The sequence below is a fragment of the Somniosus microcephalus genome, chromosome 5 (assembly GCF_052327205.1).
Source record: "Somniosus microcephalus isolate GS21.2 chromosome 5, FLI_Smic_1.0, whole genome shotgun sequence".
NCBI classification, from domain to species: Eukaryota; Metazoa; Chordata; class Chondrichthyes; order Squaliformes; family Somniosidae; genus Somniosus; species Somniosus microcephalus.
Genome location: NC_140991.1, coordinates 109,230,349 through 109,256,647, shown reverse-complemented (window position 1 = coordinate 109,256,647; position 26,299 = coordinate 109,230,349). Strand labels below are relative to the sequence as shown.

Genomic DNA, 26,299 nt, shown 5'->3' with positions numbered 1-26,299 from the left:
GTTTGCCATTCTCTCTCTGCGTCTCTCATGCCTCCGATTCTGCAGGTGCAGAACGACGCCCCGAATCAGTGCAGCCCCAATAGTCTCTTGACTATCGAAGCATTGAAGGTCAAATCCAAAAGAACCTGCAAAGTGCTGCTCAGCAGCCAAAACTCCTTCACACAGTGTTGAATCTCTCCAGCAGTCTCTCTCTCTCTCTCTCTCTCTCAGAATGCGTGGTGCAAAAATGTCTCCGACAAAAAAAGGCAGGAAGAGGCCGCCTTTAAACAATGCTCCCCCAGCCCCTTCCCGACTGGAAAACGTTCCACTCTCCCTGTCATTGCTAGCGACAGGCGGAAAGGAGGGGGGCACCACTCAATATCCAGTCCAGGGCACCACCGGGGCGTTGCACGCTCAACTGACGTCACAATCTGCAGGTGCAGGAGATCGTGGCGGTAGTTTAACGCCGCCACAAACACTCTGGTCAACTTCGCGAGCGGGCAAACATCACTGCGCCCAGGTGCTAGTTGCTTTGCGCCCCATTAGCGCCCTCTTGGGGCGCAAACAGGAGGCGCTAATCAACCGAATTTTTCCCTCTTTGTGTTTCATGTACGAGGACACCCAAATCCCTCTGTAGCGCAGCATTTTGTAGTCTCTCTCCATTTAAATAATAATTTGCTTTTTTATTTTTCCTACCGAAGTGGATAACCTCACATTTTCCCACATTATACTCCATCTGCCAGATTTTTGCCCACTCGCTTAACCTATCTATATCCCTTTGCAGATTCTTTGTGTCCTCTTCACAACTTGTTTTCCCACCTATCTTTGTATCATCAGCAAATGTGGCTACAGTACACTTGGTCCCTTCATCCAAGTCATTAATATAGATTGTAAACAGCTAAGGCCTCAGCAATGATCCCTGTGGCACCCCACTAGTTACAGTTTGCCAACCTGAAAATGACCCATTTATCCCAACTCTCTGTTTCCTGTTAGTTAGCCAGTCCTCTATCCATGCTAATATATTACCCCCAACACCATGAGCTCTTATCTTGCGCAGTAACCTTTTATGTGGCACCTTATCGAATGCCTTCTGGAAATCCAAATACACTACATCAACTGGTTCCCCTTTGTCCAACCTGCTCGTTACAAGGAGTGCCAGCCTCACTGTTGAGTAAATACTGTTACAAATACAACTTTGCACCTGTAGTTATTTCTTGATCAGGCAAGTCAAGAATTAAATGGTTCACCCAAATGTTACACTTTACTTCGGCTGTTGGCTGAATATGTTTTCATAAATTCATGTTACTCTGGTTGATTTAATGTAGGGCTCAAGCAAACTCACAGAATCAGACATGGACACACATTAATCATGCCTACACGCCCATGCCCCAATCCTTGTAAATCCGTGCAGCCCCAGCCCGCCCAGCTCCCGCTCCTCCGCCACTCATCAACACCCACGTGCGGCACGGCCTCCCTGACGCATCGAGTGGCATCCTCCCATTGGACGGCGTGGTCGACCAATAGGAAACGGGCAACTCAGAGACGCAATCGAATGAAAGAAAAGGAACCGAGAAATAAAGACGTGTCCCGTCGGGCGCGCCCACGGATATACTGCGAGACACAGAGTTAGAGGGTGGGGGGACGGTTAGAGAGAGCGAGACACAGTGGGACACAGTTAGAGAGAGCGAGACGCAGAACCCGGGGACGGAGCCTGCCGCGCGCTCTGGGACCGCCGTCAGGTAGCATGGATCTGAAGAAAGTGTCGTTGCTGCTGCTCCTCCTCCTCGCACAGCTCGCCCTGACCGCGCTGGCCCAGGAGAAGGCGGGTAAGCACCGCTCGCTATCTATGGTCCCATCACCTCCCCACAAGTAGCCGCTGCCTGGCGTGGCCCAATCCTATTACTGATCGTCCAAAACTGCCCGGCTCCCAACCGAGAGGGCGGCGGCCGGCTTGAGGTTCAGTTTGGACTCTTTGTTTCTACAGCGGGTCCTGAGCTGCTTCTAGGTATTCAAGCTGTGCTGCGCCTACAGGCACCAGGGCTCGACTTTGAAGTCACCTCACACACCACCTGCGAACAAGTCACCTCACACACCCTCTTCTGCGAACAAGAAACCAATGTGACCCTCTCGAGCTAACACCGGAAGGAATCGAGAATTTTTCTGTCTTTATGAAAGAAAACTCAATTTGTTGTAGACTGAGTGCAATATACTGTTAACATACTCCGAAAGGATTAGATGCTTGTGTGTATACAAAGGGATCGCTTTCTGCTAAATTTAACTTCCTGTAGTTGCACGTCTACTAACTTTACCATTGTTTCCTACTGAAGCATAAGCTAACTTGTGCTAACAATACTACCGAGCACAGCGGTAGTAATCTGTCCACTCTACTTTTGAAATTGGTTATGACAATAATACGCGTGGAACATAGAGTGGCACTTAAGTAACCATAAGATTAAATACCAGGAAGAGACAAAATTTAGTTTTGGCATTCATATCAGATTATGTTGAATTACTTTTGAGCATCTGTCTAATGTTGTAGTTTTTATTTGCAAAGCTTTAATTTTGATTGAGCCACTCTTCAAAATAAAAGCTAGGTACTAGGATTTAATAAGAAATAATGACAATTGAGATACTGTAGAGGGGACTCGTTGGTGCAGTGGTTGAAGACATTGTTTTTTCACATTTGGAACCTAGATTTGAATTTGGACAAAGTTGGACCAGGTGAAATTCATCTCTACTGCCTGCTTTATGAAATTACTTTGGCAGCCCTTAGAAATTTGCTCGGGGCTGCCAAAATAATTGTAGTCTATTGTCTATGACGGGCCTGACAACAGTCAGTCTTAAATTTGGGAGCCTTGAAGTGGCCCTAAGGAATAGAAGGGACTCTACTCTGCATTTGAGTTGGTGTCAGTGCTTGTTGCTTAATTAACTAACTTTGACCACCAATCATTTGAATATAAATATTCCTGATGTAAGAAATGGGAATATAATATATTTTATAAATTCATTTGCTTTAAAGGTAATTTTTTTGAGCCTTTTAACAAGCTTTTGCTAATGTTCCAAGTTTGCATAAGAGTGCACAGCGCAAGATGTACAGTTATTGGAGGTCTGTAATTAAATCTGTAATCTAAAAGTTGGTTAAACTTCTTGAGTTGGAGGATGACTGCAGCAAGGTCTGGTCATGTGTAGCATGTAGTTTTATCTTGTGCTCTGTCCTACCAGCCTGCAATGCATTGATGTCAGAATTTGTTGCTGATTGTTCTCTGGTCAAGGCAAAAAGAGGAAGGGGAAGAAAGAAAGGGCATCCCCGTCTGCTCACTTCCTGGATGTAGTCATTAGTTTATACTTTGGTAATGGGGTGTGAATTGAAGGTTCTCATCTAATTGCTGAACCTTTGCCCTGGTGCTTTAAATCACCACTTAGTCATTTGAGTGTGTCCCGGGGCATCCAACCTTTGCTCTGCTCCCTCGATCCCTTAGTTTGCTCATTAATCTAGTTATTTCCTTTGAACTACCTCCAATAATTTAATATTTTTAAATTGGGGAAACCAAAACTCTGGTATCACAAGACCAGACATAATTTCAGAATTATCCCTCAAGTTGCACATCTAGCTGTAAATTACAAATTGTTTTCTTTCCCAACAACCTTTTGAGCACTGTACAGATGTATTTGGTGACCTGTTAACCAAAACACCAACATCTTTTTCCTGTTGCAACATCACGAGCACATTTCCATTTAGTACATTATACACATCCTCTGCCAAATCTCAGCACCTTATAATACTCTGGTTTTTGAAACTTCTTGGCTGTAATCAAATCCAGTTTTTCTACATCCTTTTACATTAATGATCATTTCCCACTGCTTCCAATTTGGTGTAATCTGCAAATTTATACACCTTGGACACCATTCCATACTCCATAGTGGGCCCAGCATCAACCCCTGTAGCACAATATAGACAACCGCTGCTGCTCAGATACTTTCACATGTTTAATGTTTACCGGCAGCCTATTTCTAATCCAGTCCATGCTGTAGTTTATTATGAGATCGTGTCAAATACTTTTCTGAAATCCAGTTCTAAAACATCCACTGTCTTGCCTCCATCTACTGGGGCCACAACCACCTCCAAAGAAATCTAATGTGTTGGTTTAAGCACAGCCTGCTTACTCCTAAACTATGTGGGCTATCTCTAACCCATGTCCCTGAAGATAATCTCTTATCCTTCATCAGTTACAAATAATTTCTCAAGGGGGCTTGAGGTCTAATTTGACAGTTTATCCTTATACTTTTTTTTTTTTTAAATTTTAAAAAGTCATTTGTTACTTTCTGATCCTCCAGATTTTAGTCAAGCCCAATAAATACTGCTGAGTGGGCACTCAATTTTCTGAGCCAACCCTTTCTGAGCTCTGTGATGAAGTTGTCACAGGGTCTCATCTACATTTGTCTCTAAATTTCCCTAACCTGTCCCCTCTTCTAACTTTACAGGTTTCTGGTTGACATTTACTGTTAACTCTTTCCTCAAGTTTGGCATTTCTCCCCTTATTTCATTTGTAAACACTTGCAAAATAGTGGTTTACTATTTCAGCAACTTCACTGTTCTCGCTTACCACCATTGTCATATTTTAGTGGCCCAACACATCTGTGTGCCTGTTTGCTTTTAACATATTTGAAAGTGGCTTTGAGCTGTTCGTAGTTGCATTTAGCTCATGTTCTCTGAACAACTCATCAATTCTTTTAGCCTGTCTTTATAAAGCTTTTTCCTGAGAATTGTGTGCACTTTCCTTCCTCCCTCATGCTGTCCATTATCCATGCAGGATTTACTCTTATTTCACCCATGATGTATTTCAAGGATAAACTGCTTAACTTTTTGTCGTAAAATCCTTATTAAAAGTGTTCCCAGTTCCTTTCATCTAATTATTTCCTCCCATTTTAATGTTTTCATGCATCTTGCTTACCCCTTTAACTCATCTAAAACTAAGCTTTCTAATAGGCTTCCTTTTATGTTATGTTGTCATCTCTACCCTGAAAATTACATTATGGTTACTAGATCCCAGACATTTCCTCCTCCTGTTAATGTCAGATGCATTATTGCACTCTTCCTTGTAGGTATCCTTGTATGCATTTTTAGAAATGAGTCCTTCAAGATTTTAATGGCCCAGAATTTGCAGTCTGGATGATGGTGAACTGGCAACGTTCGCCGTCATTCCGCCTTTGAAACTGACCGCAACTTTGGGATTTGCCGCATGTGGTCTGTTAGTCACAGCTCCGACACAGGCTGCGCTGTGCTCCACCCCACCCCCCAACAGAGCCGGCAATCAGTGTATTCACTCAAATCCGGGAAACTGACAAAAACTTTGGTTCGGCTCTTCTGTAATACCGCTGTTAAATTCCCCACTGGTGTGCAACAGCCACCCCACATTAAAATAATTCATGCACAGGCATCTTCCACCCTTTAAAATGAAGTTTGGGACCAGGAACATCAGGACCCTCATGGCACCCCACCCACCTGTCATCTGCCCCACCTGTGACCGAGACTGTAGGTCTCGCGTTGGACTAATTGGTCACCTGAGAACTAATTTTTTAGTGTGGAAGCAAGTCATCCTCGGTTCCGAGGGACTGCCGAAGAAGAAGAATTGCCCACTAAAAGTTAGACCCAAAGGCATTAGGTGTAACTGGGGTTTTGACTGCTAAACAAAGGATATGGGCCTGCTAAACAAAGGATATGGGCCTGAAAAACTAACTTTTATTTTGTGCAGTGTGAAATTTGACCATTTTAATAAAAATAAAAATGTAAGACTTTTTTAAAAATGATTTTTTAAAGTTTGTCCATCTTTATTTCAAATTTCCCTTTTCCCTGTGAGAGCCCCAATCTTTCTTTTGCTCTAACTTTACTAAAAAGTTAGAATTTTAAGAGTTCACTGTCTGTGAATTCTACATTTTGATTGGTTGCTTAGACATCATGGTGACATCATAGCAGCTCACACAAGGGGATCCCCACTATACTATGCTGGTTTGAATTGAGTATTGGAAAACTCAAAGTTCTCAACACAGGGATCGCAAGATCCTTGTGCGAAAGTACTTTGGGGCCAGCAGCAAACGCCTTTGCTTTGCTGCTGACCACAAATTCCGGGCCAATAAATTCCTACTTGCATGCAGATTGTTCCCTGTTGTACATATTAATCAAATTTGGAAAGTTTCAAACCTATAAGCAAAACTGAGGACATGCATTCATATATTTAATGGCCTCTCACGTCAGTACATCTACCTTGGATTGTTAAGAATACACTGTAGGCCAATCAGCAAGCTTTCCCATTTTCTGTCCTAAATTCACTGTTTCCAGCATCATTTCAAGCACACTTCTGTACAGCAAGAATAATCTGGCTAGTGCAGTGAACTGATATTACTACATCAGCCAGGTTAGGTCAATAGCTGCCCACATTGTCATGCTAATTTCAGCAGATACTTATACAAATTTCAGTGGATACTTGTTTAAGAACTTGTATTTATACAGCCCCCTAACAGGTCCTCTAGGCAAGCCAAAGCACTTGACAACAATGACTTACTTTTGAAGTGTCCCCATATAGGCAAACACAGACCAAAAAATGAGTGCACGTTGGCCAAGGCACCAGGGGAGCTCCCTGCTCTTTGAATAGTGTCATGGGATCTTTTATCTCCACCTGAGCAGGTAAATGAGGCCTTGGCTCATCTCATCCAAAGAAAATACAGCATTCCCTCGGAGGCCTAGATTATGTGCACAAATACATAGTGCAGTTTAAGCCCATAATGTTGTGATTCAAAAGAGAAACTGCTTCCAACAGAACACAAAAGGATGCTTAATTTTAGATGAACTAAAAGGACAAGTGGGAATGCATAAAAATATTTAAATGGCAAATACTGATTAAACCATTGTACATTTTCAGGTGGGAGTTTCAAATCAATTGTGTGAGCGCTGAATTAACATCACGACAGATCATTCAAAGAGTGATCCAGCTGCACCCATCTATGTTGCATCAACATGCCACAGTTGGGTGCCATAACTCAATTACATTTAAAAATCTAAGTTTTTTCAAATTGATTTGTGATCATTCTAAGCAATTGATCTTTAAAAGTATTACTGGACATTTTTTCCCCTGGAGAAAAAAATGCAGGTTAATGTTTTATAACTACAGATACACTTTCTAAAATACAAGCTGGCCACTACAAATGTGCATCACCTCCCAGAATACTGCTCATCAGCCAATGTTTACAGTAATTAACAACATTCACTAATACTTTATGATGGCATCAAGGATACAGAACAGTGGCTACTAGCAAAAAAAAAAACCTAAATAGTTGAAATGGTGATTTTATAAATGTATTCAACCTCTGTTGCCTCCAGATCCAAGGTCGTCCCATCCTCTGTCATCGAATTACAGTATGCAGACGACTCTTGCATCTGCACACACTCGGAGGTCGAACTCCAAACTGTTGTCAACACCTTCACCAAAGCGTACGAGAGCATAGGCCTTACACTAAACATCTCTGGGGATAGGTTATTGACCAACATTCACTACAAGCCCACAGCTACCTGGACTACACTTCCTCCCACCCCGCCTCCTGTAAGGACTCTATTCCATTCTCCCAGTTTCTCCATCTCCGCCGCATCTGCTCCGACGATGCCACCTTCCACACCAGTGCTTCCGACATGTCTTCCTTTTTCCTCAACCGAGGATTCCCCTCTACCGTGGTTGACACAGCCCTCGACCGTGTCCGTTCTATCTCCCACACTTCTGCCCTCACCCCTGCCCCTCCCTCCCAGAACCACGATAGGGTTCCCCTTGTCCTCACCTTTCACCCCACCAGCCTCCACATTCAACGGATCATTTCCGCCATCTCCAAAGTGATCCCACCACCAAACGCATCTTCCCCTCCCCTCGCCTTTCAGCATTCCGTAGGGACCGCTCCCTCAGACACCCTAGTCCACTCCTCTATCACCCCCAGTTCCCCTTTGCCCAGCACCTTCCCGTGCAAGTGCAGGAGATGCAACACCTGCCCTTATACCTCCCCCCTTCCCACTGTCCAGGGCCCCAAACACCCATTCCAGATGAAACAGCGATTTACTTGTACTTCTTGCAATTTAGTATACTGTATTCGCTGCTCACAATGTGGTCTCCTCTACATTGGGGAGACCAAACGCAGATTGGGTGACTGCTTTGTGGAACACCGCCGTTCAGTTTATAAGGATGACCCTGAGCTTCCGGTCGCCTGTCATTTTAATTCACTGCCCCATTCCCACTCAGACCTCACTGTACTCGGGCTCTTGCATTGTTCCACGGAAGCTCACCGTAAGCTCGAGGAACAGCACCTCATCTTCCGATTAGGCACTTTATAGCCTTCTGGACTCGATATCGAGTTCAACAATTTCAGATCATAACCTCGGCCCCCATTACATTTTTACTTTTTTTTATCCACACCTTTGTTTTGACCCTTTACCACCCCCGCCCCCCCCCCCCCCCGGCTTTTTTTTCTCTCCCACATGGCAGCTGTCTTCCATTCTGCCAGCGCATTTCACACCTAATCTAGAGCCGTCTTTTGTCTCCACTAGTCCTATCACCGTCTCGTTTTGAATACCTCTTAATGTCTCCTCACTTCTCTTTTGTTCTCTCCCAGCCTGGCCTTTTGATCTATTTCATTTCCTGTGCTTTTTCAGTCTTGACAAAGGGTTTTGACCCGAAACGTTGACTTTTTTTCTCCATGGATGTTGCCTGGCCTGCTTTCCAGCATTTTCTGTTGTATTCCGTAAGACAAAGGTCCTTTACCAACCTGCCCCCGCTACACAGTACTGCCCTCCGATTTTCAAAATCCATGACAAGGCCTTGGACAACGTGGACCACTTACCATACCTCAGGAGCCTACATAAGAACATAAGAAATAGGAGCAGGAGTAGGCCAATTGGCCCCTCGAGCCTGCTCCGCCATTCAATAAGATCATGGCTGATCTGATCCTAACCGCCAATCCACTATGACAGGACTATCTCCTGAATCTAACAGCATTAGACACACGAAAACAGGAGCAGGATCAGGCTACACGGCCCCTGGGCCCGCTCCGCTACCCACAGGGCCATGACCTATCCGAACCTAGACTCGTCCAAATTCCTGCCCGCTCCCCGTAACCCTTAATTCCCTTTTCTACTAGGAAACTGTCTATTTCTGTTTTAAATTTATGTAATGATGTAGCTTCGACAGCTTTTTGGGGCAGCATATTCCATGGACCTACCACCCTCTGAGTGAAGTAGTTCCTCCTCATCTCAGTTTTGAAAGAGCAGCCCCTTATTCTAAGACTATGCCCCCTAGTTCTAGTTTCACCCATCATCTGGAACATCCTCCCTGCATCCACCCGATCCAACCCCTTCATAATCTTATATGTTTCAATAAGATCGCCTCTCATTCTTCTGAACTCTAATGAGTAGAGTCCCAATCTACTCAACCTCTCCTCATATGTCCATCCCCTCATCCCCGGGATTGATCGAGTGAACCTTCTTTGTACTGACTCGAGAGCAAGTATGTCCTTTCTTAAGTATGGACACCAAAACTGTATGCAGTATTCCAGGTGCGGTCTCACCAATACCTTGTACAACTGAAGCAATACCTCCCTATTTTTATATTCTATCCCCCTAGCAATGAAAGCCAACATTCCATTGGCCTTCTTAATCACTTGCTGCACCTGCATACTAACCTTTTGAGTTTCGTGCACCAGGACCCCCAGATCCCTTTGTACTTCAGTACTTTCCAGTTTCTTGCCATTAAGATAATAACTTGCTCTACGATTTTTCCTGCCAAAGTGCATAACCTCACACTTTCCAGTATTGTATTCCATCTGCCAAATCTCTGCCCACTTACTTAGCCTGTCTATGTCCCCTTGCAGGTTTTTTATGTCCTCCTCACTCACTACTTTCCCTCCCATCTTAGTATCATCTGCAAACTTTGACGTGTTACACTCGGTCCCCTCCTCCAAATCGTTAATATAGATTGTAAAGAGTTGGGGACCCAGCACTGACCCCTGCGGAACACCACTGGTTACTGATTGCCAGTCTGAATATGAACCATTTATCCCAACTCTCTGCCTTCTGTTAGATAGCCAATCCTCTATCCATGCCAGAATATTACCCCCAATCCTGTGATTTTTTATCTTAAGCAATAATCTTTTGTGTGGCACCTTGTCAAATGCCTTTTGGAAGTCTAAATACACTACATCCACTGGTTCACCTTTATCCACCCTATATGTTACTTCCTCAAAGAACTCCAGCAAATTTGTCAAACATGACTTCCCCTTCATAAAACCATGCTGACTTTGTCTTATTAAATTATGATTATCCAAATGTCCTGTTACTGTCTCCTTAATAATGGACTCCAAAATTTTACCTACCACAGATGTTAGGCTAACCGGTCTATAGTTTCCAGCCTTCTGTCTACTGCCCTTTTTAAATAAGGGTGTTACATTAGCAGTTTTCCAGTCTGCCGGGACCTTTGCTGAGTCCAGGGAGTTTTGGAAGATTATTACCAATGCATCCACAATCCCTACCGCCACTTCCCTCAAAACCCTGGGATGTAAGCCATCAGGTCCAGGTGATTTATCCGCCTTGAGTCCCATTATTTTACCAAGTACTACTTCCTTAGTGATTTTAATCGTATTTAGCTCCTCCCCCCCTATAGCCCCCTGCTTGTCAAGTGTCGGGATATTCTTGGTGTCCTCTACTGTAAAGACTGTCAACAAGGGCAGATGTCAATGATGAAGTCCAATACTGCCCTCAGTGTGCCAGTGCAGCCTTCAGTCGCCTGAGGAAGAGAGTGTTTGAAGACCAGGACCTCAGCAGCGCTGATACCTGCCCTCCTGTATGCCTCAGAGACATGGACCATGTACAGCAGGCACCTCAAAGCACTGGAGAGGTACCACCAACGCTGCCGCCGAGATCCTGTAAATCCATTGGCAGGATAGGCGCACCAACGTCAGTGTTCTTGCTCAGGCCAATATCGAAGCTCTGACCACGCTCGATCAGCTCCGATGGACGGGCCACATCGTCCGCATGCCTGATACGAGAAGCCCAAAACAAGTGCTCTACTCTGAGCTCCAACATGGCAAGAGAGCCCCAGGTGGGCAGAGGAAATGCTTCAAGGACACCCTCAAAGCCTCCTTGAAAAAGTGCAACATCCCCACCGACACCTGGGAATCCCTGGTCCAAAACCGCACAAAGTGGAGGAGTCTCTTCGCCGGGAGCAAGTGGAAGCCAAGCGCAAACAGTGGAAAGAGCGTATGTCAACCCAAGCACCCCACCCACCGTCTGCCCCACCTGTGACAGAGACTGTAGGTCCCGCATTGGACTCATCGGTCACCTGCAAACTCATTTTTAGTGTGGAAGCAAGCCATCCTCGGTTCCGAGGGACTGCCGAAGAAGAATTTAATTAATTTTTATAATTTCTAAACACCTTGACAATGTTGATACTTTGAACAAAAGATTATATAGCACTACAGAACTCCACTTTCGTGACAAAGGACCTATATATAAAAGAGGATGTCGAGGCTGAGGCATGTTGGGTAGGGTAAAGGGAGTTTTAATTACCACATTGGTATACCTCATCTGAGAGTGCTTGCTAATTTTTTTATTCATTCACGGGATGTGGGTGTCGTGGCAAGGCCAACACTTAGTGCCCATCCCTAATTGCGCTTGAAAAGGTGATGGTGAGTTGCCTTCTTGAATCGTTGCAGTCCATGTGGTGATGGCACTCGCATGCTAGAGTTAGGTAAGGAGTTCCAGGATTTTGACTCAATGACATTGAAGGAATGGCGATATATTTCCATGTCAGGATGATGTGTGACTTGGAGGGGAACCTGGAGGAGGTGGTGTTTCCATGCACCTGCTGCCCTTGTCCTTCTAGGTGGTAGAAGTTGCGGGTTTGGGAGGCGCTATCGAAGAATCCTTGGCAAATTGCTGCACTGCATCTTGTAGATGGTACATACTGCAGCCACATTGTGCCAGTGGTGGAGAGAGTGAATATTTTAAGGTGGTGGATGGGTGCCAATCAAGCTGGCTGCTTTGTCCTGGATGATGTCGAGCTTCTTGAGTGTTGTTGCAGCTGCACTCATCCAGGCAAGTGGAGAGTATTCTATCACACTCTGACTTGTGCCTTGTAGATGGTGGAAAGGCTTTGGGGAGTCAGGAGGTGAGACACTCGCCGCAGAATACCCAGCCTCTGACCTGCTCTTGCAGCCAGAAACTTAATTGGACCAGCCACACACATACTGTGGTCAGTGGTGACCTCCAGGAGGTTGATGTTGGGGGGTTGACCATGTCAATGCCATTGAATGTCGAGGGGAGGTGGTTAGACTTTCTCTTGTTGGAGATGGTCATTGCCTGGCACTTGTGACGTGAATGTTACTTGCCACTTATCAGCCCAAGCCTGAATGTTGTCCAGGTCTTGCTGCATGTGGGCATGGACTGCTTTCATGACCTGAGGAGTTGTGAATGGAACTGATCACTGCAATCATCCTCACTTCTGACATGATGGGAAGATCATTGATGAAGCAGCTGAAGCTGGTTGGGCCTAGAGCACTGCCCTGAGGAACTCCTACAGCAATATCCTGGGGCTGAGATGATTGGCCTCCCACAACCATCTTTGTGCTAGGTATGACTCCAATTTTACTAGGGCTCCTTGATGCCACACTTGGTCAAATGCTGCCTCGATGTCGAGGGCATTCACTCTCCCCTCACCTCTGGAATTCAGCTCTTCTGTCCATGTTTGGACTAAGGCTGTGATGAGGTCTGGAGCCGAGTGTTCCTGGCAGAACCCAAACTGAGCATCGGTGAGCAGGTTATTGGTGAGGAACTGAAGCTTGATAGCCCTGTCGACGACACCTTGCTGATGATTGAGAGTAGACTGATGGGATGGTAATTGCCGGATTGAATTTCACAATCATAGAAACTTGCAGCACAGAAGGAGGCCATTCAGCCAGTCATGCTTTGCTGGCTCTTTGAAAGAGCAGTTGTGTTTAATCCCACATCCTGCTTTTTGTCCGTAACCCTAAGTTCCTCATCAAGTACCAGGCCAACTCTCTTTTAAAATGTATTTATGGTATTCGCTTCCACCATCTTTTCAGATAGTGTTCCAGATCCCGACAACTTTTGCCAATGATTTTAAATCTAGCCTCTGGATATTGACCCACTCGCCAGAGCGAATAGTTTTCTATATCTACTCAATCAAAACCTCTCATCATCTTAAACTCTGTTCGGTCACCTCTTAACCTTCTCTGTTCCATGAAGAAAAGTCCTAACTTTTCCCACTTCCTTTTAACTGAAGTCCCTCATCCCATGTAAACTTCCTCTGTACCCTTTCTAAGGCCTTTCCTGAATTGTGGTGCCCAGACTTGTCCACAATACTCCAGCTGAGGCCAAACCAGTGATTTGAGAGAGTTCTAGCATGATCTCGTTGCTTTAATATTCTATTCCTCTATTTATAAACCCAAGTAACCATGTGCTTTTTTAACCACCTTCTCAATTTGCCGTGTCGCCTTTAAGGATTTGTGTATACGAACACCAAGATCTCTGTTCATCTACCCCTTTCAAAATCGTGCCATTTATATTATACCAATACCAGGCGGTCTGTCTTTAGTTTTATATACTCGTAGCGGTTTGATGCAACGGAGTGGCTTGCTCGGCCATTTCAGAGGGCAGTTACAAGTCAACCACATTGCTGTCTCTCTAGAGTCACATATAGGCCAGACTGGGTAAGGACGGCAGATTTCCTTCCCTAAAGGACATTAATGAACCAGTTGGATTTTTACCGATAACTTCATGGTCACCATTAACTGATACTAGCTATTTTATTTTTATTTGAGTGAATTCACTGAAGTCAAATTCACAAACTGCCACTGTCCGTTTCTGGGTTATTTCCAGGCTTCTGGATTACTAGTCCAGTAACATGACCACTATGCTATCATACCTATCGGTGGGTGTCTGAAATGGAGAAGAATTCCATTCCTTACCATTGACTGCCTTCAGTTTTCATGAGCACAAAAAGGAAAATAATCTACAAATATGTACATCATGCCTCACTGTCACCTCCGATAAATATGTGGTGACTATCATAGAAGGAGGACATTCGGCTCACTGTGCATGTGCTGGCTCTTTGAAAGAGCTATCCGATTAGTCGTGCTCCCCTCCCCTGCTCTTTCATCATAACTCTACAAATTTTTCCTATTCCCTATTGAAAGTTATTGAATCTGCTGAAGCCCAGGATCCTGTATACTTTAACAGCCTTATCAACTTGTCCTGCCCCATAGGTTATAAAATTCCCTTAAGTCTGGAAAACTTATACTGTCGATCACTCATTAAAGAGGTTGGGGGATTAACTGTAGTGGCTTTAACATATACTAGCATTCTATTATCTCTGGGGTAGAGAATTCCAAAGATCCACCCTCACAGTGAAGACATTTCTCCTCATCTCAGTCCTAAATGGCCGACCCCTTATTCTGAGACTGTGACCCCTGGTTCTTGACTCCCCAGTCAGGTGAAACATCCTCCCTGCATCTACCCTGTAAGAATTGTGTATGTTTCAATGCGATCACCTCTCATTCTTCTAAACTCTAGAGAATATAGGCCTAGTTTACTCAATCTCTCCTCATAGGACAATCCCCCCATCCCAGGAACCAGTCTGGTGAACCTTTGTTGCATTCCCTCTATGGCAAGTATATCCTTCCTTAGGTAAGGAGACCACAACTGTACACAATACGCCAGGTGTGGTCTCACCAGGGCCCTATAGAATTGCAGCAAGACGTCTTTACTCTTATACTCAAATCCTCTTGTAATAAAGGCCAACATACCATTTGCTTTCCTAATTCCTTGCTGTACCTGCATGTTAATTTTCAGTGATTCTTGTACAAGAACACCCAGGTCTCTGAACACCAACATTTCCCAATCTATAACCATTTAAAAAATACTCTGCTTTTCTGTATTTCCTACCAAAGTGGCCACATTATATTCCATTTGCCATGTTTTTGCTCACTCACTTAGCCTGTCTATATCCCCTTGAAGCCTCCTTGCAACCTCCTCACAACTTACATTCCCACCCAGCTTTGTATCATCAGCAAACTTGGATATATAACATTTTGGTCTACTCATCCAAATCATTGATGTAGATACGATTGATTTCAGATGTGATAGCAGAAAGATGCAAGTGTCCTTGGACCTGTATCCCTTCCTTCGGGAGGAGAAAATTAGAGGAGGGGCTACTTGAGTTTTATTGGGCTGCTTGTTTTGTTATTTACAAAACACTGACAAATTTCTGTGAAATTTAAAGGTTGAGGACCTGTAGAAAGCTACTGATCTGGAATTTGCGGTCAGTAGCGAAGCGAAGGCATTCACTGTTGGCCCCGGAAGTACGCTTCTCACAAGGATCTCGATCCCTGTTTCGAGAACTTCGGGTTTTCCGACCTTCAATTCAAATCAACGGAAGTTAATGGGGATTCCCTTGTGCAAACTGCTGTGACGTCAACAGGCTATCTAAGCAGCCAATTAAAACACAGAATAGTCAGACAGCCAACAAGGAAGTGAATAAGCTCTTAAAATTCTATTTAAAATAGTTAGACAGCAAAAGAAAGATTGGGGCTCTCACATGGGGAAAAGACAAACCTGAAATAAAGATGGACAAACTAAAAAATTAAAAAAAATGTTGAAACTTTTCTTAAAAAATTAATGTTTATTAAAATGGATAAATTTCACTGCACAAAATTTAAATTTGTTTTCCAGGCCCTTAACATTTGTTTAGCAGTAATAACGCTGTCTCAACCACAGTTACACCTAATCCCTTTGGGTCTAACTTTTGGCGGGGAATTTAATCGCGTATTTACTGTGGAAGAGCTGACTTATTTGTCAGTTGCCCCAATTTGACTGATTACACGGATTGCCGGCTCTGTTTTGGGGGTGGGGGGAGCACAGCGCAGCCTGTGTCAGAGCTGTCAATGACAGACCGCAACTTCGGGATTTACACATGCGCCAAATCCCAAGTTGAGATCAGTTTCAAAGGCAGAATGACAGCGAACGCTGCCTGTCATCCCGACCGCAAATTCCGGGCTGTTACTCCTTGTATTCTTCAAAACTAAAAGCAGTGAATAGTAAACTGATGTATACAGTGATCACTGGGTTGTGGATATTGAGTAAGTGGTTTGCCATAGTCTTAATTTTTTGTTATGGTGAACCCTTGGATTTATTCTCGACCAGATTTTCCCCTTACGGTGACCCCATTGTTCAGTATGCTTATGGTTCTACTATTTTCTCATAGTCACAAGGATTGTTAAGTACTGTAACATACTGTGTGGCCATTTGAATTTAATAATGTAGTTTAATGACTGACAACTAATTTGTATAAATGTTGGAATTGAAAGTCAAATTTTAGGCTTAAATGGGACAAATACCATTGAAAATGTATATTTAGCATCCCTACACAAGTTAAAAGTGTTTACTATTTCTAGAATCTGATGAAGAGGAAGAAGGGGGTGATGAGGAAGAGGATGATGATGATGAAGAGGACAATGATTTGTCAGTCAAGGAAGAAAATGGTGTTTTGGTTTTGACCGATGCAAACTACGATTCCTTCATTGCAGACAAAGACATTGTGCTGATTGAATTTTATGCCCCTTGGTAGGTATATATTTTAATGAAATCCATGTTTATTTATCCAAAGTAAGTGAGATATAGGTGTGCATTTTCTTTTTTTAATGTAAAGAAAATGTTGCTAACAATTTGACCTTAAAGCTATATCATAGAATAATACAGCACAGAAGGAGGCCATTCAGCTCATCATGTGTGTGTGGGCTTTCTTACAGAGCTGTCCAATTAGTCCCACTCCCCTGCCCTTTCCCCATAGCCCTGCAGATGTTTCCTTTTTAAGTATATATTCAATTTCCTTTTGAAAGTTGCTATTGAATCTGCTTCCACCACCTTTTCAGGCAGTGCATTCCAGATCATAACTGAGTTTTTTAAAAAATTCTCCATCTCCCCTTGGCTTTTTTGCTAATTATCTTAAATCTGTGTCCTCTGGTTACTGACCCTCTTGCCAGTGGAAACTGTTTATCCTTATCTACTTTATCAAAACCCCTCATAATTTTGAACACTTATTAAATCTCCCCATAACTTTCTTTGCTCTAAGGAGAACAATCCCAACGTGTCTCCACATAACTGAATTCCCTCATTCCTGATACCATTCTGATAAATGCAGATTCTGATACCATTCTGATAAGTGTCAGCTCAGTGGGTAGCGCACACTCCTGAGTCAGAAGGTTGTCGGTTCAAGTCCCACTCCAGGGACTTGAGCACATAAATCTAGGTTGACACTCCGGTGCAGTGCTGAGGGAGTGCTGCACTGTCGGATGTGCCATCTTTCGGATGAGATGTTAAACCGAGGCCCTGTCTGTTCTCGGGTGGACGTCAACGATCCCATGGCACTTTCGAAGAGCAGGGGAGTTATCCCTGGTGTCCTGGGCAATATTTATCCCTCAATCAACATAACAAAAACAGTGACTACACTCCATTGGCTGTAAAGCGCTTTGAGACATCTGGTAGTCGTGAAAGTAAGTCTTTAAATCTCCCCTGCGCTCTAAGGCTTTGACATTCTTTCTAATGTGTGGTGCTCAGAATGGGACGCAATACTCTAGCTGAGGTCTAACCAGTGATTTATAAAGGTTTACCATAACTTCCTTGCTTTTGTACTCTGCTTCTATTTATAAAGCCAAGGATCCCATAGGCTTTTTAACAGCTTTATCAACTTGCCCTGCCACATTCATAGCATATGAAATAGGAGCAGGAGTAGGCCTTGTGGCCCCTCGAGCCTGCTCCGCCATTCAATAAGATCATGGCTGATCATCAACCTCAAATCCACTTTCCTGCCCGATCTTCGTATCCCTTGATTCCCCTAGAGTCCAAAAATCTATCTCTGAGCCTTAAATATACTCGGACTCAGCATTCACAGCCCCCTGGGGCAGAGAATTCCAAAGATTCACAACCCTCTGAGTGAAGAAATTCCTCCTCATCTCAATCTTAAATGGCCTACCCCTTATCCTGAGACTATGCCCTCTCGTTCTAAACATTCCAGCCAGGGGAAACAACCTCTCAGCATCTACCCTGTCAATTCCCTTCAGAATCTTGTATGTTTCAATGGGATCACATCTCATTCTTCTAAACTCCAGAGAGTACAGGCCCATTCTACACCGTCTCTCATCATAGGACAGCCCTTTCGTCCCAGGAATCAATCCAGTGAACCTTTGTTGCACCGCCTCCAAGGCAAGTATATCCTTCCTTAGATAAAGAGACCAAAACTGTGCACAGTACTCCAGGTGTGGTCTCACCAAGGCCCTGTACAATTTCAGCAAGACTTCCATCCTCTTGTACTCCAACCCCCTTGCAATAAAGGCCAACATGCCATTTGCCTTCCTTATTGCTTGCTGTACCTGCATGCTAACTTTCTGTATTTCTTGCACGAGGACACCCAAATCTCTCAACACCAACATTTGAACGTTTCTCACCATTTAAAAAATATTCTGTTTTTTCTATTCTTCCTACCAAAGTGAATAACCTCACATTTCCCTACATTATACTCCATCTGCCACCTTACTGCCCACTTAGTCTATCTATATCCCTTTGCAGACTCTTTGTTCTCCTCACAGCTTACTGTCCCACCTAGCTCTGTATCATCAGCAAACTTGGATACATTACACTCAGTCCCTTCATCTAGGTCATTAATATAGATTGTAAATAGCTGAGGCCCCAACAATGATCCTTGCGGCACCCCACTAGTTACAGCCTGCCAACCTGAAAAAGATCCATTTATCCCTACTCTGTTTTCTGTCCATTAACCAATCCTCTATCCATGATATATTACCCCCAACTTCGTGAGCCCTAATCTTGTGTAATAACCTTTTATGTGGCACCTTATCGAATGCCTTTTGGAAATCCAAATATACTACATCCACTGGTTCCCCTTTATCTACCCTGATAGTTACATCCTCAAAAAACTCTAATAAATCTGTGAAACATGATTTCCCTTTCATAAAACCATGTTGACTCTGCCTAATCATGTTATGATTTTCTAAGTGCCCTGATACCACTTCCTTAACAATGAATTCCAGCATCTTCCTGACGACTGATGTCAGGCTAACTGGCCTGTAGTTCCCTGTTTTTTTTTCTCTCCCTCCTTTCTTGAATAGCGGTGTTACATTTGTGACCTACCATTCCAGAATCTAGGGAATTTTGGAAGATCAAAACCAATGCATCCACTATCTCTTCAGCCACCTCTTTTCGAACCCTAGGATGTAGGCCGTCAGCTCATGGGGATTTGTCGGATTTTAGTCCCATTCGTTTCTCTAGTACTTTTTCTCTACTTATATTAATTACGTTAAGTTCCGCACCCTCATTAGACCCTTGGTTCCCCACCATTTTTGGTATGCTTTTTGTGTCTTCTACTGTGAAGACAGATACAAAATATTTTTAACGTTTCTGCCATTTCCTTATTCCCCATAATAATTTCTCCTGTCTCAGCCTCTAAGGGGCCAACGTTTACTTTTGCTACTCTTTTCCTTTTTACATACTTGTAGAAACATTTACAATCTGCTTTTATATTTCTTGCTAGTTTTCTCTCATTCATTCTATTTTTTCCCTTTTTATCAATTTTTTGGTCAACCTTCGCTGGTTTTGTTAGATTCGAATTTGGAGAAACTCTAGACTGAGACAGAATTGAGGAAAAAGTAAAAGTTTTATTAGTAAATAGCTAAAAAGCTTGTGCACAAGGGAGAGAGGCTGATCTCCCAGAATCGAACCTTTCCTCAATGAAATACAATCTACAAGCCTTGATATACCTTTCGATAGGTACCGCCCATTAAATTGCAAAAGTAGGCGTACACATACAAACAACCTTATTGGTTGGCGTGATTAGTCACTCAATATCGGGAGCCGCCCTGAAGTGTTCTGACATACAGCATAACAGTTTCTAGCTTCTGTGAGCAAGGTCGTTTAATTCTTGAGATGATAAACAATGTCCACTTTTGGTTGCGAGCAGACATTACAAAGGAAGATAAGGTGTTTGAGGCAGAGCTAGAAATGGCTGACTCCCTATGAAGTTCAGTTCCCCTTATCTCTCAAGGCCAGCTGCATTAAACACTGCTTCTGTAACACTGATAACAGAGACTAAGAGTCTAGTAAATATGTTATTCCTACAGTACTTGGTTAATATGATGGTCAAGTATCCCATCATGCTTCGCAGCTACCTAAATGCTACATGTTCATTTTATATATATTTCCTAATGTGTGAAGCTAAACATCCTTTGGTTTCTAGTACTACAGCCCTCCCTACAGCTTTGGTTAATATATTTAAAGACTAGAGGATTCAGGCTTTGATTCACAGGCCTATTTTTGCAATCCAACAGTTTCTTAAACTCTCCCAATCCTCAGGCTTACTATTATTCTTTGCAACATTATAAGCTTCTTTCAATCTAATGCTATCCTTAACTTCTTTAGTTAGCCACGGTTGGATCACTTTTCCCGTGGAGTTTTTGTTTCTCCATGGATGTATTTTTGAGAATTATGAAATATTTCTTTAAATGCTAGCCACTGCTTATCTACCGCCATACCTTTTAATCTATTTTTCCAATCTACCTTGGCCAACTCGCCCCTCATACCTATGTAATTGGCTTTATTTAAGTTTAAGACTCTAATTTCAGACTTAGGCAAGTCACTCTTAGAATTTCACGTTAATTTTGAGAATTTCACATTAATTTTATCATAGTGATCACTTTGCCCCAGAGGATCCTTTACTATGAGATTGCTAATTAACCCAGTCTCATTGCACCATACAGGATCTAAAATAGCCTGTTCCCTGATTGGTTACATGACACATTAAGAACATAAGAAATAGGAGCAGGAGTAGGCCAATCGGCCCCTCGAGCCTGCTCCACCATTCAATAAGATCATGGCTGATCTGATCCTAACCTCAAATCTACTATCACTCTCCATCCCACCCGAACCCATGTGATCTCCCGGGAGAGGCGAAAAACCAAATTTTAAAAACCCAATGGCCAATTTGGGAGAAAAAATCTGGGAAATTCCTCTCCGACCCATCTAGGCGATCGAAACTCGTCCAGGAGATCACTCTGTCCCTATATTTTCTACAGTACTTACCTTCTGTAAAGGCGATCTCCACCCCAGCCAGGAACAGCAATAAAACCATCTCCTGAAATCTAACAGAATTAGAACACAAGAAGTAGGAGCAGAACCAGGCTACACGGCCCCTGGGCCCGCTCCCCAACCCACAGGGCCATGACCATTCCGAGCCTAGACTCATGTCCAATTTCCTGCCCGCTCCCCGTAACCCTTCATTCCCTTTACTTCTAGGAAACTATCTATTTCCGTTTTAAATTTATTTAATGATGTAGCTTCCACAGCTTTCTGGGGCAGCAAATTCCACAAACCTACCACCCTCTGAGTGAAGAAGTTTCTCCTCATCTCAGTTTTGAAAGAGCAGCCCCTTATTCTAAGATTATGCCCCCTAGTTCTAGTTTCACCCATCATTGGGAACATCCTCACCGCATTCTCCTGATCAAGCCCCTTCACAATCTTATATGTTTCAATAAGATCGCCTCTCATTCTTCTGAACTCCACTGAGTAGAGTCCCAATCTACTCAACCTCATCATATGTCCACCCACTCATCCCCGGAATTAACCGAGTGAACCTTCTTTGTACTGACTCGAGCGCAAGTATGTCTTTTCTTAAGTATGGACACCAAAACTGTATGCAGTATTCCAGGTGCGGTCTCACCAATACCTTGTACAACTGCAGCAATACCTCCCTGTTTTTATATTCTATCCCCCTAGCAATAAAAGCCAACATTCCATTGGCCTTCTTGATCACTTGCTGCACCTGCATACTAACTTTGAGTTTCGTGCACCAGGACCCCCAGATCCCTTTGTACTACAGTACTTTCCAGTTTCTTGCCATTAAGATAATAACTTGCTCTATGATTTTTCCTGCCAAAGTGCATAACCTCACACTTTCCAGTATTGTATTCCATCTGCCAAATTTCTGCCCACTTACTTAGCCTGTCTATGTCCCTTTGCAGGTTTTTTTATGTCCTCCTCACCCACTACTTTCCCTCCCGTCTTTGTATCATCTGCAAACTTTGATATGTTACACTCGGTCCCCTCCTCCAAATCATTAATATAGATTGTAAAGAGTTGGGGACCCAGCACTTACCCCTGCGGAACACCACTAGTTACTGATTGCCAGTCTGAGAATGAACCATTTATCCCAACTCTCTGCTTTCTGTAGAGAGCCAATCCTCCACCCACGCCAGAATATTACCCCCAATCCTGTGATTTTTTTTTTATCTTGAGCAATAATCTTTTGTGTGGCACCTTGTCAAATGCCTTTTGGAAGTCTAAATACACTACGTCCATTGGTTCCCCTTTATCCACCCTGTATGTTACTTCCTCAAAGAACTCCAGCAAATTTGTCAAACATGACTTCCCCTTCATGAAACCATTGAGTTTGTCCTATTAAATTATGTTTATCCAAATGTCCCGTTACTGTCTCCTTAATAATGGACTCTAAAATTTTACCAACCACAGATGTTAGGCTAACAGGTCTATAGTTTCCAGCCTTCTGCCTACTACCATTTTTAAATAAGGGTGTTACATTAGCAGTTTTCCAATCTGCAGGGACCTTTGAGTCCAGGGAGTTTTGGAAAATTATTACCAATGCATCCACAATCCTTACTGCCACTTCCCTCAAGACCCTCGGATGTAAGCCATCAGGTCCAGGGAATTTATCCGCCTCGAGTCCCATTATTTTACCAAGTACCACTTCCTTAGTGATTTTAATTGTATTTAGCTCCTCCCCCCCCCCCCCCCCCCCCACCCCCTTCGAGCCCCCTGTTTGTCCAGTGTTGGGATATTCTTAGTATCCTCTACCGTAAAGACTGATACAAAATATTTGTTCAGCGTTTTTGCCATCTCCATGTTTCCCACCATTAATTTCCTAGTCTCATCCTCTAAGGGACCAACATTTACTTTAGCCACCCTTTTTCTTTTTATATAACTATAGAAACTTTTGCTATCTGTTTTTATATTTTTTGCTCATTTACTTTCATAATCTATCTTCCCTTTCTTAATCAATCTTTTAGTTATTTTTTGCTGTCTTTTAAAGACTTCCCAATCTTCTATCCTCCCACTAGATTTGGCTACCTTATATGCCCTTTTTTTTAAGTCGGATACTATCCTTAATTACTTTACTTAGCCACGGATGGCTATCTTTTCTTTTACACCCTTTTTTCCTCAGTGTAATTTTTTTTGGAAGTTGTAAAATAACTCCTTAAATGTACACCACTGATCATGTACCGTCTTACCCTTTAATCTATTTTCCCAGTCCACTCTAATCAATTCCGCTCTCATACCTTCATAGTCTCCTTTATTCAAGCTCAGCATGCTTGTTTGAGATCCAATCTTCTCACCCTCTAATTGAATATGGAATTCAACCATGTTATGGTCACTCATTCCAAGGGGATCCTTTACTAGGACATTTTTAATTAATCTTGTCTCATTACACAGGACCAAACCTAAGGTTGCTTGCCCCCTGGTCGGTTCAGTTACATACTGCTCAAGAAACCCATCCCTAATACACTCAATGGACTCATCCTCAAGGCTGCCCTGCCCAATTTGATTTGTCCAGTTAATATGATAGTTAAAATCCCCCATAATTGTAGCTGTTCCCTTATTACAAGCCTCAACTATTTCCTGATTAATACTCCATCCAACAGAGTTGCAACTGTTTGGAGGCCTATAGACTATGCCCACTAGTGTTTTTTCCCCCTTATTCTTCCTTATCTCCACCCAAACTGTTTCACTATCCTGCTCCTTTGACCCAATATCATTTCTCTGTATTACAGTGATTCCTTCCTTTATTAACATAGCCACCCCACCTCCCCTTCTTGCCTGTCCTTCCTGATTGTTAAATAACCTGGTATGTTTAATTCCCAGTCATGGTCACCCTGCAGCCATGTTTCTGTAATGGCCACAAGATCATACCCATATGTAGTTATTTGTGCCGTTAACTCATCCATTTTGTTATGAATGCTACGTGCATTCAGATAAAGAACTTTCATGTTTTGTGACACTTAGTTCCTGTTTTTTCCCCTTTTACTACTTTACCTTTTACTCCATACTTTCTGTCCCTTCCTGACATGTTCTGTTTTTTAATTCCCCCACTGCTACCTAAGTCTATGACCTTCTCCGTTGTCATTTTTATTATTTGCTCTCTAGAAACCTCCCCCCCACTAATTAGTTTAAAGCCCTCTCTACAGCACTAGTTATATGATTTGCCAGGACTCTAGTCCCAGCACTGGCCAGGTGAAGTCCGTCCCAACGGAACAGTTCCCTCCTGTCCCAGTATTGGTGCCAGTGTCCCAAGAAGCAAAACCCATTTCTCCCACACCAGTCTTTGAGCCACGCATTTAACTCTTTAATTTTATTTATCCTAGCCAAATTCACTCGTGGCTCAGGTAATAACCCAGAGATTATTACCCTTGAGGTTCTGTTTTTTAATTTGACCCCTAGCTGCTCATACTCCTTTAACAGAACCTTTGTCCTTGTCTTATCTACGTCGTTTGTACCAAAATGGACCATGACAACTGGATCCTCCCCCTCCCAGTTTCTTTACAGCCCAGAAGAGATGTCCTTAACCCTGGCACCGGGCAGGCAACACAGCCTTCGGGACTCCCGCTCTTGACTGCAGAGAACCCTATCTATCCCCCTAATGATACTATCCCTCACCACTACAATATTTATTTTTACTCCCTCCACTTGAATGGCCCCCTGTTCCACGGTGCTGTGGCCAGGTTGCTCATCCTCCCTGCAGTTCCCGCTCCCGCCCTCGGAGTAAGAACCTCGAACCTGCTTGACAAGAGCAAGGGCTGCGTCTCCGTCGACACTACCTCCTGGATCCCTGTACCTGCCTCACTCGTAGTCACACTGTCCTGTCCCTGACCTGTCTAGGAAACTCCCGAATGCATTCCATGAACTCGTTCTCCAGACTACCTTTGCCAATTTGATTTGTCCAGTCTATATGAAGATTAAAGTCCCCCAGGATTATTGCATTACCCTTTGTTTCAAGCTCCTACTATTTCTTGATTAATATTCTGTCCAACGGTATAGCTGCTGTTAGGGGGCCTATATACTACTACTACTACCAGTGTTTTCTGCCCCTTGTTATTCCTTATCTCCACCCATACTGATTCTATTTCCTGATCTTCCAAGCCGAGATCCTTTCTCGCTATTGTCCTTATGTCATCCTTTATTATCAGGGCAACTCTCCCTCCTTTTCCATTCTGCCTGTCTTTTCAAAACATCAAGTACCCTGGAACATTTAGTTCCCAACCTTGGCCACCTTGCAACCATGTCTCTGTAATGGTTATTAGATCAAACCCATTTATCTCTCTTTGTGCCACAAGTTCGTCTATCTTGTTACAAATGCTTTGTGCGTTCAGATAAGGAGCCTTTAATTTAATTTTTTTACCATTATTCCCTGCTTTGACCTTATTCTCTGCTGCCCTGCTACCATTAAACTCTGTCCCTTCCTGTCACATACTGCTTGTTTTTACTCAAATCGCTGCACTGCTCTATTGCCTTGACCTTTCTCTTTAGATTTCTAAATTTCCCTTCCCCCCCCCCCCCCCCCCCCCCCACCCTTTTTTTTTTTAGTTTAAAGCCCTATCTACAGCCCCAGTTATTCGATTTGCCAGGACGCTGATCCCAACCCGGTTTAAGTAGAGCCTGTCCCGACTGAACAGCTCCCTCTTTCCCCAGTACTGGTGCCAGTGCCCCATGAATTGAAACCCCTTTTTCCCACACCACTCTTTGAGCCACGCATCTAACACTCTGATCTGCTTGACCCTATGCCAATTTGTGTGTGGCTCAGGTAGTAATCCAGAGATTGTTACCCTTGTGGTTCTGCTTATTAATTTAGACCCTAGCTCCTCAAACTCCCTCAGCAGAACCTCGTTGTTAGTTCTACCTATGTCGTTGGTTCCTACATGGACCACGACAACTGGATCCCCCCCCTCCCACTCCAAGTTCTTCTCCAGCTGCGAGGAGCTATCCTTAACCCTGGCACCGGGCAGGCAACACAGCCTTCGGGACTCTCTTTCGTGGCTGCAGCGAACAGTATCTATTCCCCTGACTATACTATCCCCTACTACTACCACATTCCTTCCTTCTCTTTCCTCCCCCTACCCCTCCCCCCCCCAATTGGATGGC

The 26,299-nt window shown here is 43.5% G+C and overlaps 1 protein-coding gene across 1 annotated transcript in view; it reads left to right on the top strand.

Moving 5' to 3' along the window:
- The first annotated feature begins 1,536 nt into the window (after positions 1-1,536).
- pdia4 (protein disulfide isomerase family A, member 4) overlaps positions 1,537-26,299 on the top strand; it is a 56,267-nt gene continuing 31,504 nt past the window's right edge. Inside the window, exons 1-2 of the mRNA XM_085988081.1 lie at positions 1,537-1,805; positions 16,477-16,645. Coding sequence (XP_085844207.1) covers positions 1,724-1,805; positions 16,477-16,645 — 251 coding nt within the window. The 5' untranslated portion in view covers positions 1,537-1,723. The remainder of the gene's footprint in view (positions 1,806-16,476; positions 16,646-26,299) is intronic.